This window comes from Rhinatrema bivittatum, chromosome 1 (genome assembly GCF_901001135.1).
Source record: "Rhinatrema bivittatum chromosome 1, aRhiBiv1.1, whole genome shotgun sequence".
Taxonomy (NCBI): domain Eukaryota; kingdom Metazoa; phylum Chordata; class Amphibia; order Gymnophiona; family Rhinatrematidae; genus Rhinatrema; species Rhinatrema bivittatum.
The window spans coordinates 43,320,243-43,337,716 of NC_042615.1; the positions used below are offsets into that span (position 1 = coordinate 43,320,243).

Sequence of the window (17,474 nt, forward strand, 5' to 3'; positions counted from 1 at the left end):
GGCCTGGCGACCACGCCCAGAACCATCACCAAGATTATGGTGGTGGTGGTAGCGGCCGCACTCCGGAAGGAAGGCATTTTGGTTCACCCTTACTTGGACGACTGGCTCATTCGAGCGAAGTCTCTGCCGCAGGGACGGGCGGCAGTCGACAGAGTGGTGGCCTTCCTGCAGTCCCTTGGCTGGGTGGTGAACTTCAGCAAGAGCAGCCTGCGGCCAGCCCAACAGTTGGATTTCCTGGGAGCGCGTTTCGACAAGGCTCTGGGCAAGGTCTTCCTGCGTCCGGACAAGGCTCAATCTCTGCGGGATCAAATCATCCAGTTTGCTTCTCTTCCGACACACACGGCGTGGGATTATCTCCAGGTCCTGGGCTCCATGGCGTTCGCGATCAGCTTGGTGCCCTGGGCCTTTGCACACCTGCGGCCTCTACAAATGTCCCTGCTTCCTCCGTCCGCCAGGTCCAGCTTGAGGTGGTGGCTGGATCCCAGGAACCTAGCTCAAGGATGCTCCCTGGAGACGCCGGACTGGGTAGTGGTCACTACCGATGCCAGTCTGTCCGGTTGGGGAGCAGTGTGTCTCAGGAGCTCGGCCCAGGGCTGGTGGACAAAGGACCCGTCTACCTGGTCGATCAACCGCCTGGAGACCATGGCGGTTCGCCTGGCCTTCGTGCAGTTCCTGCCTCTGATCAGGGGTCGAGCGGTCAGAGTCCTCTCGGACAATGCGACTACGGTGGCTTACATCAACCGGCAAGGAGGCACCAGGAGCCGTCTGGTAGCTTGGGAGGCCGCGCGCCTGATGGCGTGGGCGGAGCGTTTCCTAGATCAACTGGCGGCATCCCACATCGCCGGGGTGGACAATATTCAAGCAGACTTTCTGAATCGTCAAGTGTTGGATCGGGGGGAATGGTCTCTCTCTGAGGCGATGTCGCTCATCTCCCGCCGGTGGGGGATGCTGGCGATGGATCTCATGGTGTCCGCCTCCAACGCAAAAGCTCCTCGGTTCTTCAGCCGCAGAAGGGAGCGCGGCGCGGAAGGCGTCGATGCTCTGGTTCTCCCCTGGCCTACTCAGATTCTACTCTCTTTCCCCCCTGGCCCCTGGTGGGAAAGGTGCTAAGGACGGTGGAGCGGCACCACGGTCGGGTCATCCTGGTGGCTCCGGAATGGCCGCGGCGTCCATGGTTCGCGGATCTTCTCGGCGTGTCGGTGGACGGTCCACTTCGACTCGCGCACCTCCCACGCCTTCTTCATCAGGGCCCAGTATTTTTGGAGCAGGCGGAACCCTTCTGTCTTGCGGCGTGGCTTTTGAGAGGAGGGGTCTCCTGAACAAAGGCTACGCTATTCCCGTGGTGGACACACTCCTCAAGGCGCGTAAGACTTCAACATCGGTCGCCTATGTGCGGGTCTGGAAGGTATTTGAGGTTTGGTGCTCGGCGCGGGGTGCCCTCGCGACCGCAGCTTCCCGCCATCCCATCCTGGCGTTTTTGCAGGAAGGGCTGGAAAAAGGTCTTTCCTACAGTTCGCTCAGAGTGCAGATGTCAGCACTCGCGTCCTTGGGTCACGCCTCGGGCAGGCCGGACCCGTCATCTCATCCGGACATATCCCGGTTCCTCAGGGGAGTCAAGCACTTGCGGCCGCCGGTGCGTCCTCTCTGCTCCTCCTGGAATCTCAACTTGGTGCTGCGGGCCCTGGGAGGGCTCCCCTTCGAGCCTTTGCGTCTGGCTTCCCTCAAGGACGTCACACTAAAGACTATTTTCCTGGTTGCAATAGCCTCGGCACGGCGTATCTCAGAGCTACAAGCGCTGTCGTGCAGGGAGCCTTTCCTGCGGTTCACGGACTCCGGGGTTTCCCTGCGAACGGTTCCCTCGTTCTTGCCTAAAGTGGTCTCCTCGTTTCCCATGAACCAGGTGGTGGAACTTCCAGCCTTCCCGGGGGACACCCCTGCGGCGCTTCGGTGCCTGGATGTTAAAAGGGCGCTTCTCCGCTATTTGGAGGTGACGAATGAATTTTGGGTCTCCGATCATCTCTTCGTACTTTGGTCCGGTGCTAGAAAGGGCCAACAGGCGTCAAAGACTACCATCGCGCGCTGGCTCAAGGAGGCGGTGGCTTCTGCTTACATTGGTTCCGGGAAGGATCCTCCGGCGGGCATCAAGGCGCATTCTTTGCGAGCCCAGGTCGCTTCCCACGCAGTCTCAGCTCGTCTCCACACAAGAAATCTGCCAGGCGGCGACTTGGAAGTCTCGCCACACTTTTTCCAGACACTACAGACTCCATGTACCGGTAGCGGAGTCTGGCTCTTTTGGGGACAGGGTACTTCGAGCAGGGTTCTCAGGGACCCACCCGGTTTAGGGAAGCTTTGGTACATCCCACCGTCTGGACTGATCCTGTACGTACAGGGAAAAGAAAATTACTTCTTACCTGCTAATTTTCGTTCCTGTAGTACTAAGGATCAGTCCAGACGCCCACCCGGTGTGAACCTGCTCGACTCTCATCTACTGTCCTTCTGTTCTCTGCTCTCTGCTCTTTCCCCTTCCGGGGGTGGTTGTCTTTTGTGTGTTGTTCTGTTCGACAGTTCTCATTGCACGTTGCATAAATTTGTTCACAGTTTAAGTTGCTCTAGTTGCACATATGCTTGATCCATCATCCTTGGTCTGTCCAGTCCTCTGGCTTGGCTTTGATATTCTCGATACTGAGGATCTAGGAGGGTGCACCAGCTTATATACCAGCACCCTCAAAAGTTTACTCTGACTCCATCTGCTGGACGGGGGACATAACCACCGTCTGGACTGATCCTTAGTACTACAGGAACGAAAATTAGCAGGTAAGAAGTAATTTTCTTATCTGGCATGCATGAACTTTCCTTTTTAGGGAAGGAAACCTTTGGTTCTGCCAAAAATCTTCTGGCTCTTAGAGATGCGGCTTTTCCATTTTGATTGACTATCTTAGAAACCAAGTTATGGTCAATCCTCGTATTTTGAAAGCACCGCTGGTGGTGGGGGGGGGGGGGGGGGGGGAAGAATCTGTTTGCTTGAATCAGTTGTAATGCAAGTGACCCGAGCAGTTAAGGCTTAAGAGCTCAAGATCAGTTTTGTCTACAGCAGAGCTTTCCAAACATTTAGCCAGTGACCCTATTTTAGCACTTTAAAAAATCACATGACCCCAGAGATTGACCAAAACAAATTAGCAGTGTGCAATCTGCTTCCAACAGTCACCCCATTCTCATCCTCCCTGCATGCCAGCTGATCCCCTCTCTCAGCTTCCACTCCTAGCTGATCTACTGTTATATCCCTCAGCTCAGCCCACCCCCTTCTCTATCATCCCTCCAGCCCTTTTCACATCCCCTAGTTTATCTTCTCTCACCCACAAGCCCTTCTTCCTCTTTGTCCAGCCAGAGCAGTCCAGATGCATAGGTTGGTTATATCTCCCAATCAGCAGATTGAGTCAGACTAACATGTTTGCTGACATGATATCTTAGACTCCCATACTGACCTCAGCCTGCCAATATTATCTACCTCCAGCAAATGGCAGACAAGCATACTGTGCTGTGAGCTTGAGGCCTGGTTAGGCCTGATGAAGAAACTTAGAAATTTGAATGGCAGCTCCTGAGGTGAAAGTGTTAAGTATACTCCCTCCTTCAGTTGACCACAGCCAGTGGACCATGGGGCTTCAGTTGTTGGAATGAGGTTCTTCCTGGCTACAGTTGCTGGAATGACCCCTCTCCCGCCATATTCCTTTTCTTTCCACTTCCGTGGTCTTTCCCTCCCTTAAAAATAAAGACTAAACTAGGCTTCCTTCTCTTCCCCCCCCCCCCCCAAGCCCTGTGGTTGTGCACGTTTCCTGCTTGCTAAAGCTGTGTGTGGGGGGAGGGAGGGGAAATCAATAACCATAAATCAGAAGAACAGTTTGCCATCTGAGGAATTGTGGACGGAGGCAGGAGTGAGGAAGCGATGGCATCTCTTTAGGTATGTAGGAAGTGCTCAGTAATTTACAGTGTATGTGGATCACAATGTCAGGCATTGAGAGAGAGAAGCCTTTGTAAATCTGGTGGGGAAGAGAGAGCTAGTTTGCCCTAGGAGGGCCACATCTGTAGGGTCATTTGTAGGCTGTTCCCACAGGCATGCTTGCTGCTGCAGTGGGAACAGTGGACTATATTGGACCTTGAAAAGGGAGTAGCTTGGAGTAAGGGCCTCCTACACTGGTTCTAACATTCTGATGCTTCAGCGGTCTGATCCAAGACTCCTCTGGGTGGAGTTACAAGGGGATTAGCTCCCTTTTTCCTTTAGGTTAATAAGTGATTCCTTTCTCTTCCTGGGCCTCTATTCCCACACACTTTGTGTTTGTATCAGGCCCTTTTCTGTAGGGCAGAGTGCAGTTCAGGGTTTCACTTCTACAGAACGCCCTCCTCAGGCATTCCTGGGAGTCCAGAGCAAAAGAATGAGAAAAGTAGAGGAGGATTGGGAAGTGAGAAAATCCTGCATTTTTCGGATCTATCACTTTTGGGAGAGTTGAAAGAAGACTCTTCCCCTAGGGAAGAGGACAATTCAGCTATGGTTTGGTTGTTCCACAAAGAGGTACTTTCTCCTATAGTTTTACACTTCCTAAGAATACTGGACTCAGAAGACCCTATAATGTTGAGTTTAAGGAAACCATTCAAAGAGTTTTAGTGGCATAGTTAAAGATTTGATTTCTGTGTAATGGAATGCCCCAGAGTTAGTCTTACCCCCTTTAAAAATTAAGGTGAAGCTGTATCATCACCTGGCTCAGGAAAAGGAAAAGTTTGAATTTCTTCAAGTGGACACATTTGTTTGTGCTGTCACTGGGAGGACCACTATTCCTGTGGAAGGGGGCTCTGCCCTGAGGGATGCTGAGGATAGTAAGAAGCTTGCTTAAGTGATCTTTTGAGGCTGCTGGCTTGGTGCTATAGGCTGCTGTGTGCAGCAGTATTATTGCTAGGGTAAGATTGTGTTTGTCTCAGCACACAGAGGAAATTTCTTTAGAATATGGGAGGATGACCCTGGAAGATGCAGCTCAGATGGCACTAGGGGCCTGTTTTTTTAACAGATGTCTCATATGAATTGATCTGAGCTTCAGCTAGGAGTGTGGCTTCCATTGTAGCTGCCCATCATTTGCTGTGGCTATATAACTAGTCAGTGTGTTAAATTTTCAAGGCAAGGTAGACCAAATGTTCCTTCTAAGGAAATCTTTATGGAGAAGATTTAGAAAAGCTGGTAAAAGTGTGGGGGGAATTGAAAGTCCCCAGATTGCCTGAAGACAAGCTTAAGAGGACATTGTGACTAGCTCCGGCTTGGAGCTGTTTAGAGATTGCAAGCATGTGAAGCTGGGTAGGTTGGTTTGTGGCCAGCGGTCCAGACTCATTGGTAGATTCCAGTCCTTTCGTAACTCCAAGGGAGGGAAAGAATGAAGTCTTGGGGTGGTACAAAAGTTTTCAGACCTTCCAATGAAGATGTGAGAGACCATTCTCTTGTACAAAGGCTAGGTAGGTGGTTATCTGCCATTTACTGGAAGTGGGTCCACATTACTCTGGATCAGCGGGTCTTAGGGATCTTTAGGGGTGGTTATACCTTGAAGTTTCCCCATTCTTTTTTCAGATGTATTTATGGTTTCCCCTTGTCGATCCATTTATAAGGGGAACCTATACTGACTACTTGTCTCTGCTGCATATAGGTGGTTCTGTGCTCTGTGAGGTGAGGGTTGGTACTCAAAGGAGGGTACATTTAATCCTATTCTGGACCTGAAGCAGCTCTGTTCCACCTCAGGATGGAGACTGATGATCGTTGTAATAGCAGTGTGACAAGGAGAATTCAAGTCCTTAGACCTGATGGTGTATTGCTGCATATCCTGATAAAAGAAGGGCATCAAATATCTTTGCTGAATAAAAACAAAATATTGAATAAAAGAGACATATCTTTGTCTTGCAGTAACTGGGAAGGGTGCTTTCCCTTTTTGGGTTGGCCACGGTTCCAAGATCATTTTCCCAAAGTGACAGTTGGCAGCTCTACACAGAAGAAGGTATTCTGCTGCATCTGTCTCTGGTCAGCTGGTGGATCTGACCAAAGCTGACCCAGAAAAGCAAATCGGCAATGACCAGATGCACTCTTTTCTGGATCTGGTCTGGGTTTCCAGTTTCAACGAGCATGTTGCTTCCATGTTAATCTCTGGAGTAATTGGGGGTTATATAAGAACATAAGAAATTGCCATACTGGGTCAGACCAAGGGACCATCAAGGCCAACATCCTGTTTCCAGTAGTGGTCAATCCAAGCTACAAGTACCTGGCAAGTACCTGACAAGTACCCAAACACTAAATAGATCCCATGCAACTGATAGCAGTAATAGCAGTGGCTATTCTCTAAGACAACTTGATTAATAGTTAATGGACTTCTCCTCCAAGAAATTATCCAAACCTTTTTTTAAACCCAGCTACACTAACTGCACTAACCACATCCTCTGGCAACAAATTCCAGAGCATAATTGTGCATTAAGTGAAAAAATTTTCTCCAATTAGTTTTAAATGTGCTACTTGCTAACTTCATGGAATGCCCCTAGACAGATTCACATCTACCCGTTCTAGACCTCTCATGATTTTAAAGACCTCTATCATAACCCCCTCAACCCCTTCTCAAAGCTGAACAGCCCTAACCTCTTTAGCCTTTCCTCATAGGGGAGCTGTTCTATCCCCTTTATCATTTTGGTTGCCCTTCTATGTACTTTCTCCATCGCAACTATATCTTTTTTGAGTACTCAAGGTGCGGTCTCATTATGGAGCGATACAGAGGGGTTATGCTATTTTCCATTTTATTCACCATTCCCTTCCTAATAATTCCTAACATTGCTTTTTTGACTGCCGCAGCATACTGAGCTGACTATTTCAATGTATTATCCACTATGACACCTAGATCTTTTTCCTGGGTGGTAGCGCCTAATAAGGAACCTAACATCGTGTAACTACAGCATGGATTATTTGTCCCTATATGCATCACCTTGCCCTTGTCCACATTAAATTTCATCTGCCATTTGGATGTCCAATCTTCCAGTCTCACAAGACCCTCCTGCAGTTTCACAGTCCGCTTGTGATTTAACTACTCTGAATAATTTTGTATCATCTGCAGATATGATTCTCACTCGTCATATTCCTTTCCAGATCATTTATAAATATATTGAAAAGCACCGGTCCAAGTACAGATCCCTGAGGCACTCCACTGTTTATCTTTTTCCACTGAGAAAATTGACCATTTAATCCTACTATTTCCTGTCTTTCAACCAGTTTGTAATCCACGAAAGGATACCACCTCCTATCCCATGACTCTTTAGTTTTCTTAGAAGCCTCTTATGCCTTCTGAAAATCCAAATACACTAGATTTACTATCTCATGTTTATCCACCCCTTCAAAAACATGAAGCAGATTTGTGAGGCAAGACTTGCCTTGGGTAAATGCATGCTGACTGTGTCCCATTAAACCATGTCTTTCTATATGCTCTGTGGTTTTGATCTTTAGAATAGTTTTCACTATTTTTCCCAGCACTGAAGTCAGGCTCACTGGTCTATATAGTTTCCCGGATTGCCCATGGAGCCTTTTTAAATATTGGGGTTACATTGGCCCACCCTCTAGTCTTCAGATACAATGGATGATTTAATGATAGGTTACAAATTTTAACTAATAGATCTGAAATTTCATTTTTGTGTTTCTTCAGAACTCTGGGGTGCTTGTTACTTTTTAGCTTGTCAGTCTGGCCTACTACATCTTCCAGGTTCACAGTGATTTGGTTCAGTTCATCTGAATTATCACCCTTAAACAATCTTTGGAACCAGTATCTCCCTAACATCCTCATTCATGAACTCAGAAGCAAAGGATTAATTTAGTCTTTCTGCAATGGCCTTATCTTCCCTAAGAGCCCCTTTAACCCCTTGGTCATCTAACTGTCCCAACAGACTCTCTCACAGGTTTCTTGCTTCGGATATGTTTAAAAAGGTTTTTGAGTTTTTGCCTCTATGGCCAACTTCATTTCAAATTCTTTCTTAGCCTGCCTTTTCAATGTTTTACATTTGACCATGCTTATGCTTTTTCCTATTTTCTTCAGATGGATCAGTCTTCCAATTTTTGAAGCATGTTTTTTTGGATAAAATAGCCTCTTTCACCTCATCTTTTAATTGTGCCGGTAATCATTTTGCCTTCCTCCCACCTTTCTTAATGCATGGAATACATTTGCACTTCGCTTCTAAGAATGTATTTTTAAACTATGTTCGTGCCTGCTATTTCTTTTAATCTTTTGCAGCTGCCCTTTCAGTCTTTTACACTATTTTCCTCATTTTGTCAGTTTCCCTTATGAAAATTTCATTTTAGAGCTGTAGATTTACATATTGTCCCCCTTCCAGTCATTATTTCAAATTTGATCATGTTATGATCACTATTGCCAAGTGGCCCCACCACCATTACCTCTCTCACCAAATCCTGCATTCTACTAAGAATTAAATATAAAATAGCTCCCTCTCTCATTGGTTCCTGAACCAATTGCTCCATGAAGCAATCATTTATTCCATCCAGGAATTTTATCTCTCTAGCATGTCCTGATATTACATTTACCCAGTCAATATTGGGGTAAATGAAATCTCCCATTATTACTGCACTGCCAAATTGGTTAGCTTCACTGATCTCTTAGCATTTCATCATCTGTCTGATCATTTTGGCCAGGTGTACGTTAGTATACTCATCACTATACTCTTACCAAACACACATAGGATTTCTACCCGTATATATTCTACTGAGCATTTAGTGTCTTGTATGATCTTTATCCTGTTGGACTCTCTACTCTCCCGGACATAGAGTACTACACCCCCACAAAGTTGATCCTCCCTATGTTCAGTTCGACACCAGGGAAGGTTGGAACCAATTGACAGACATAAAGAGCTTGAAATTGCAGAACCAAGTGTATGGCTTATTGAGGATTTGGAGATTGAAGGTGTGGATTTATCTTCAGGTATTGGGTTCCTTGGTAGCTTCCTTGAATTTAGTTCATTGGGCAATGGTGCACATAAAACTGTTGCAGTGGGACTTGCTCTCAAAGTGGTTTCCTCAATCCCAGGTGTATTTCAGGAGTCTGCATCTGATCTAAGAGTTTTGCTTTGCCAGCTAGTGCATAAGAACCTGACTGAGTTGATCTTGAATCTTCCATTTGGATAATGGTTACCTCTGATGCCAGTATCTGCAATTGGGGGGTACTTGCTGTATATTGGTTCAAGGCACTTTGAATCCGGCAGATGCCTCATGTTTATCAGTTGGTTGGAAACCAGAGCAATAGGGAAGGCACTCTTTTTTAGTTTGCTTCCATTCTTTAGGGTCAGATGGTCATATTCTTGTCAGTCAATGCTACAGTGGTGGCAAATCTGATTCCTTGAGGCAGGATCAGGTGTCAGCATGTGGAGGAAGAGATAGGTCTGTGGTTAGTCTGAAAGGAGAAGCATGTAAAAGGGCTCTCTGCCGTTCATATAGTGGAAATAAAGAATGTACTAGCGGACTTTCTGAGTTGCAACAGACTGGATTTTGGAAGATAATCTGTCGCAGAATGTACCCAAATGGGGAGAACCAGTGATGAATGTGGTGGTCAATAGAAATGCATGATTTTGAAGATTTTTCAGCCAAAGAAGGTTGAGGTTTAACTTGTTTGGATTTCCTGCCTCAAGACTGTCCACTTCAGGATTATGTCTATGGGCTTTGGTGGGCAGAGTCTTGCAGAATACTTCTGGGCATCAGGGGCTAGTGATATTGATAGCTCCCAGTTAACCAAGGAGTCCTTAATATGTGGATCTAGTGAAGATGCTGGATAGAATCCACTATTGTTGCCTCAGATGGGCCTATTGTTCAGATGCCGGTAGTTCATGAGGATCTTTTTTCAGCTTGCCCCTTGAGAGGGTTTAACTGACAGAAGGTATATTCTTAGGTTGCAAATACACTTTTGTGGTCCAAGAGAGTCTTGGAAGTTGTTTGAAGATTGGTGCGCAGATAGGAAGACCACGTCTAGAGGAACTTTGGTGCCAACTGTCTTAGAATTCCTGCAAGAGGGATTGGATAAGGGTTGGCTCTTAACAGCTGTTGCCTGATATAAAGGCTGGTTGATGGTCAGACCTTTTATTGTCTCATCTGACTGTCTTGTTTCCTTCATAGAGTGAAGCATACTGAGCCTTTGGTAAGAGAATCAGTATCTTCCTGGAATCTGAATTTGGTGTAGTCATACCTGGTTGATCATCCCTTTGAGCCTCTAAGAGAGGTGTCATTTAAGCTGTTTCTGGTAGCAATTGTTTCTGCCAGATGAGTTGCGGAGCTCCTGGCTCTATTGTGTATATATTCCTTTTTGGGATTCTTCAGATGAGGCAGTGTAGATTCTCATGATTCTTTCCAAAAATGGTTTGGGTTTTTTTTGTTTTGTTTTTTTGTATCTTAACTAGATGGTATGTCTTCCTTTCTTTCATAGGGGCTTGGGTGAAAAAGATGATAGCCTCATCACTAGCAGCAGCAGAACACTAACATATACAAGGAATTGCTTATTTCCAAGAAATTGAGGGTGTACTCTACTAGGGCTCAGATGGCTTCATGTACATAACTTCATCTGGTGTTGCTTTTGGAGATTTGCAGAGTGGAGACTCTTGTCTTTGCATACGTCTTTGAAGCACAATAGGCTCGACTTTCAAGCCAGGGAAGAGGTTTCCTTCAGTTCAGAAATCTTGAGCGGGCTTGATAGTGTCCAACACAGTAAAAGGATAGTTTGGGTACATCCTATATGTCTGTACTGGTCTTGCTTGAGAAGAGGAAGGAGAAATTATAGCTACACAATACAAGGTTCCATATTGGGAGTCACCACCAAGGAAAAGGATCTAGGCATCATTGTGGATAATATGTTGAAATCCTCTGCTTAGTGTGCAGCAATGGCCAAGAAGGCAAGTAGAATGCTAGGAATCATTAGGAAAGAAATGGAGAATAAAACAGAGAGTATCATACCTCTGTATCGTGTGCTGTTCTGGTCACCGCATCTCAAAAAAAAAAAAAAAAGAATTAGAAAAGGTATAGAGAAGGGAGCCAAAATAAAGGGGATGGAACAATTCCCCCGTGAGGAATGGCTAAAGAGGTTAGGGCTCTTCATCTTGGAGAAAAGGGCTGAGGGGGAGATATAATAGAGGTCTAAAAATGATTGGAGTGGAATGGGTAAATGCAAATCTGTTTTCAAAAAGTACAAAGACCAGGAGACATTCAGTTAAATTACTAGGTGGTACATTTAAGACAAATAAGAGAAAATTGTCTTTTATTCAACACGTAATTAAACTCTGGAATTCATTGCTGGAGGTGAAAATTTAGTGTAGCTGAGTTTTAAAAAAGGTTTTGACAGGTTCTTAGAAGGAAAGTCCAGAAACTGCTATTAAGGTGGACTTGGAGAAATATACTACTAATCCCTTGGATAAGCAACATGGAATCTTTTGATCTTTTGGGATCCTGCCAGGTACTTGTGACTTGGATTGGATACTGGGCTTGATGAACCTTTTGGTCTGACCCAGTATAGCAAATCTTAAATTAATCCTTACCTGATGATTTCCTTTCCTTGAGTCCAGCTAGACCAGTCCAGGACCTCCTTGTTCTGCCAAGTATATTATTATCCTGATTGATTTCAGAATAATTACTTCTGTACATTAATCAGTGCGCTAGATATTAAGGAAATGAATCCTTATCAGGAATGCATTTCTTGTGTTTCTCCATTGGAAGCTTTCTGGTGTTTGCTTTTGGGGGGGGGGGGTGCTGAGGGAAATTTTAGTGTATTGTTTCTCTTAGCTTGTTACATAGGATACTGGCAGGCTAAGGTCAGCAAACCTGTTAGTCTCGGTCTCCATCTGCTGCTTGGGAGGCATAATCCATGCATCTAGACTGGTCTGGCTGCACTCATTCAGGTAAGAACTAATTTCTCCTTATACACCCTAACTGATCCATTGTCATCCATTCTCTCCTCACTCTCATCTCCCAGCCTCCCCTTCAGTCTTCTCTGAGGATAACGCCCCAAGATGATCCCTTCTCATCCCCCAGCTCCTCTTACATCCCCCAGTTGATCTTCTGTCATTCCCTCTCTTATTCTCCAGAGCCAGTCCCTCTCCAGTTGATCCAACCCTCAAACCCTTCCTGTATCTGATCCCTCCTTTCAAACAGCCCCTTCTCCAAACATCCCCCTGGCAACATTTACCTTTGGGCTCTGGGCTAAAGGTGAATTACAACTGCTGAGAAGAGAGGGCAGGATGAAAACGGAGGCAATGTTTTTCGCTTGGGTAGGTTGTGAGGAGAGGAGTAATGGTAATTTCTCTTCTATTAAACAAAAATCAATATTTATGAAATCAAATGTTCTATCAAATTTGAGAGGTTTAAGGATCAGTTTTTTAAAAATGCTCAGTGCTTCAATTAGGTGCTTAAGTTTATTTTAGGGCCCTAAATTTAGGACATTCAGACAAACTTAAACTACTAAGTTTTTGGATAACAATTTCTCAAAATTTAGGCCTGTTTCATTTTCCTATATTTAGGGGCCCAAATTTAAGTGCCTAATGCTGAAAATCAGTGTTAAGTATTTCCTTGTTCTAACTCCACCACCAGTGGCAGAACAATGATCATTTGGTCCCTAGTGGAAGTTTTCATTGAAGCCAAACAGGAGGTTCCTCCTTCCCACACAGCTGATTGGCTCATTCTGCTAATAAGAACCATTTGACTATGGGAGGTGGAACAGCAGTTCAATAGGCCTAAGTCTCTGCCTCCCATTGAGCTGGAGGGAGCCTGATCATGATGCTTTTCCTGCCTACTCCTCTCTCCTGCTAGGGCAAGGGGGGCTCCACATGTGAGCTGGCCTCTTCCCTGCATCCCAGTGTCTTTCCTGTCCAAATCCATAGCAGCCCACTTTGAGACACTTAAATGCAGGTATTCAGCTCTAGTCAGCCTTGAAAGGGACTAATTTTGGTGCCTATGTCCCAAATTTAGACACTGTGGGATATCTGAGTAACTGCTTAGGCTGGAGGCACAATTCACTGACTCCAGCCTTTTTTCTTAAGATTCCTCTTTATTAATCACATCAGTATTTACAATATGTAGACTGCTTACCTCCAGTAGTATACTCAGTGTTCACTTAGAGTGTTGGCAGCTTCATTCTCCTGTAGATGTGGGCCTTCCCATTCTCAGCTGGGCTGAAATTCTTATTCCTCCTCCCAGGGGACCCGCCTATAGAGCTCTCTATCGGGCCGATTCAGTAAAGTCCACGGGAGAGCGGACGAACGCCCGCTCTACCGGCGCGCACACAGGCCACTCGCCTGTGTGCGCGATTCTGTATTTAAATTAGGTGGTGCGGTAGAAACGGGCAAAAGGAGGTGCTAAGGACACTAGCGCGTCCCGAGCGGCGGCTGTCAGCGGGTTTGACAGCCGACGCTCAATTTTGCCGGCGTCTGTTCTCGAGCCCACTGACAGCCATGGGCTCGGAAACCGGACGCCGGCAAAATTGAGCGTCCGGTTTTCAGCCCGACAGCTGCCCGCCCATTTCAAATTTTTTTTTTCTTTTTTTTTTACCCTTCAGGACAACCGACTTAATATTGCCATGATATTATGTCGGAGGTCCTGGCAGGGTGCCGGCAGAAACTAGCGCCTACCCAAAGGTAGGCGCTAATTTCTTAAAGTAAAATGTGTGGCTTGGCTGCACATTTTACAAGAAAGGCATTGGAGGGTAGGCTAAACTGCCAACCTCTTTGCCGTAGAGACTCAAGGAAAGGTCATGAAAGTGCTGGCAGATACTAGCGCCCGGTGCCGGCAGAAACTAGCGCCTACCTTTGGGTAGGCGCTAATTTCTTAAAGTAAAATGTGCGGCTTGGCTGCACATTTTACTTTCTGCATTGTGCGGGCATACCTAATAGGGCCATCAACATGCATTTGCATGTTGAGGGCGCTATTAGGTGCCGCGGGTTGGACGCGCATTTTCCGCCCCTTACTGAATAAGGGGTAAGGGAAAACGCGTGTCCAAGGGCAGGTTAACAGTGCGCTCCGTCGGAGCGCACTGTACTGTATCAGCCTGTATGACTTTTAAGGAGGACCAGGCTAGATATCCCACACGGGGGGGTTATAATGCCACTCCTTTACAGACACCTAAATCTTTTGAAAATTGACTCAGTACCTAACCGAGAGCAAATGGTTATAAGTTACCTCATTGGTTATTTTACTGTTTTTTTTCACAGAGGCAAAAAATTTGCACACAACATTGTCATCATTCAGTAACTTAAGGATTTTCAGCCTTTTAATTGAAAAACTGGTCCTTTGTGGACTTTCTCTGAGCTCCCTTTGCATTTTTGTTGAGCAACTGGGGGGGAGGGGGCAAATTAGTATATGCTTTTTAAGGTGTGTTGGAGGGAGGGGTTGCAAATGAGATGCATCCAGTCATCTTCCTCTGTTCCTGTTCCTCTCTCTCTTCTGTCTCCCCCCTCCAATTCTTCAAAATAATCTTTTCAGTTCTTTAAAAATTAAAGTGGCTATTTTTTTCTGAACTGCATTTTAACATATTAAATCATTTATGTAATATTTATTTCTGTTTGACTATTTTCTGCTTAGGATCGAGCACACAGAATTGGCCAAACAAAGACTGTGAGAGTATTCCGATTTATCACAGACAACACAGTAGAAGAAAGAATAGTGGAACGTGCTGAGATGAAACTTCGCCTGGACTCAATAGTTATTCAGCAGGGTTAGTTTGATAATCTACTTTTGAAACATGACAGTAAGCAACAAAGTTAACAGTAATATTTAGAGCTAAAGGTTGAAAACTGGTTAAGAATTATATATTTTATATACATATACACAGATTAAAGGTTTCCATTAATCTGAACAAGTGCTAGTGGCAACATCTGTTCTGAAGTTCCTATTCATACCCAGATCAGTAAAGACAAGTGGGTTTATGCATCCCTACCAGCAGATGGAGGCAGAGAACAAAACTTTTGAGGCACTGCTACATAACAGAGTACTACAAGCAGTCCCTCAGTATTTCTTGGTCTCCAGCAGATGATAGTTACAAACCTGCAGTCTGCCAAAAAAAAAAAGAGAGAGATTGGATTGGAGAAGTTTGTTTGGGCTCCCCAAGGTGCTAGGTACCTTTGTGGACCATCCCTCGGGTTGAGCCAACCATCCAGGGGGGTTAGAAACCTGTCTGTGTTTGTTCCTCCTTCCGGAGACCTTGATGGCCAGGGGACTGGCTCCCTCTTGCCCTTCAAGGTTTCTTCCGGTGAGCCAGGGTCTTCAGATCAGGCAAGTAACCCTTTTGTTGTTTTCCAATTAAGTTAAAAAAAAAAAAAATACAAAAAAAAAAAGAAACTTGATCGGGAGACTGTTTTTGGCTGCATGGTGACCATGGTGTTTCGGCAGCTGGTGCTGACCTGGTCGGTAGGAAAGAGAAGCAGAGAAGCTTGCTGTTTTTTCCCAGAGGAGAAACTTGCTTGCTTGCCCCTTTCCCCGGGGTCCTAGGCATTAAAGGAGGTCTTTTTTGGTGTTGGGCCGGTGCTGCGGCAGGGTGCAGCGTGTATGCTACGGATGTGGCCTCAGGATTGCTCGGACGGGGTGGCAGTGCAGAGCTACAATTTTAACCGCAGATGCAGCCTGACTTTTTTGTTTTCTCACAAGCTGTTCGGATTGAGCGTGCTTCAGCTGCGTTTGCTTCCCACTTCGGGGATGGTGCCGAAATCATGAGTGGCAGTGAACAGGGCCAGTGGGCTCTGGTTGGCTAGGCTTGTTCTCACTCCCTCTCAACAATGGGTTGCCATGCTTCCACCACATCTTGAAGTACAATTATTCCTTGCAACCCTCATCTTGGGAACCCCCAATTCCTGAGCATACCCAGATCAGTCCAGAAAAGTGGGTTGTGCTACATAACGAGAGTGCCACCTGCAGTCACTCAGTATTTCTCTGACAGATGCACAACTGCAGTTTTTAGTTATATTTTTTATTTAGTTAGTTTGAATTTAATTTTTTGGTTTACGGTCGCTTCCTGACGTGTTAAGCGACTTCATGGGCCATCCCTCAGTAGGAAGCCAGGCGTCCAGAGATTTGGATATTCATTTATACGTGTAATAGATTAACTTTATATGTATAATACTTTTTTACTATATATTTTATCTAATATTAGCGGTGAGGTAATAAAATAACAAAATACGCACATATTTAACTAGTGCTATGTGCTGCTGATCTGCTGCCTGCTTTATTTATTTTTCTATTCTCCATTCTCTTTGTAAAACGCTTGTTTGAAAAGCCAGGTTTTTAAACTTTTTTTTAAAAAGTTTGAAATTTCTCTGTAATCTGATCTCAAGGGGCATGGTGTTCCACAGTATCGGTCCTGCTAAAGATAGTGCCCGCTCTCTAACTTGCGTCAGTCTTGCTGTCCTAACAGAAGGGACGGTTAGGGGGGCTTTGGCCGATCTAAGATTTCTCTATGGGACATGCACACGCAGTGCTGTGTTCAGCCATTCAGCTTTTTCGTCATTAATTAATTTGTGTTTTCCTAGCATGTAGCAGATGGACTCAGAACGAATGGGTATAGTGTGCTCGTGCTAGCAGATGGAGACGGATCTGACGTCAGCACGTAGTACATATAACCCTGCAGGAAGTGCAGAAGCTCAGTAATTTCCGTCTCCAAAGCAGTTTGGAGCTACCTCACGCTCGCTGAGCGTTCTTCCAAATTCTAACCATTAAATTCATAGAAGGATCCTACCTGAAGACGAGCCCCGCACTCCTGCGGTGATACCCTCGGGTCCCTCCCCCAGTTGAGTTTCCCGAGGTGATTTCCGTGGTCCCTCGGAGGTAAGATCCTCGGTCTGGTGGCCAAATCGCAGCAGGGACCTAGCCCCCGAGTGAGAAGGGCTCGGGCGCGGCATAGAGGCAGCCTCGGTCCCGATCCATTCGCGGTGAGGACTTGGCCCCCGAGCGAGACGAGTTCGGGCGCGGCTTAGAGGCAGCGGGTGCACTTCCTCGAGTGCGGCGGTGATGGTAATCACCCTCTCCCCCCGCAGCCAGAGACCGCCCGGGTCGCAGCCGGGAAGCGCCGAAGATCAGGTAAGGCGTACATCTTTACTTTATTGGTCTCCGAAGAGCGAGGATTAGCGGGGTCTGCCTACGTGGAAGCCCGCCATTTTGCCTGCCTGCTCGCCGTCGCCATCTGCCCTGGTTCGCTGCCCTCGATCTAGTGCTCAGACTAAGCGCACAGGCAACGGGCGCGTATGTTAGGCGCCCGAAAGTAATTGGGCGCATATTATATTGTTTAGGCGCACGTTGATAGGCGCACGTTGATAGGCGCACATTAATCGACGCACATCTTTCGCGCATATTACAAGGCGCATACTTTCGGCTGGGAGCGCACTGGCGCATAGAGATAACAGACGCGATGGAGCGTATGAGAGCCCAGGCGTCCACAGAGTCGGCACTTCCA

The 17,474-nt window shown here is 46.2% G+C and overlaps 1 protein-coding gene across 3 annotated transcripts in view; it reads left to right on the top strand.

The window, feature by feature from the left end:
- Positions 1-17,474, top strand: part of SMARCA5 (SWI/SNF related, matrix associated, actin dependent regulator of chromatin, subfamily a, member 5) — a 453,245-nt gene that overhangs the window by 247,145 nt on the left and 188,626 nt on the right. For all 3 annotated transcript variants that reach the window (XM_029599292.1, XM_029599470.1, XM_029599377.1), the window contains exon 14: positions 14,615-14,747. In XM_029599292.1, coding sequence (XP_029455152.1) covers positions 14,615-14,747 — 133 coding nt within the window. The remainder of the gene's footprint in view (positions 1-14,614; positions 14,748-17,474) is intronic.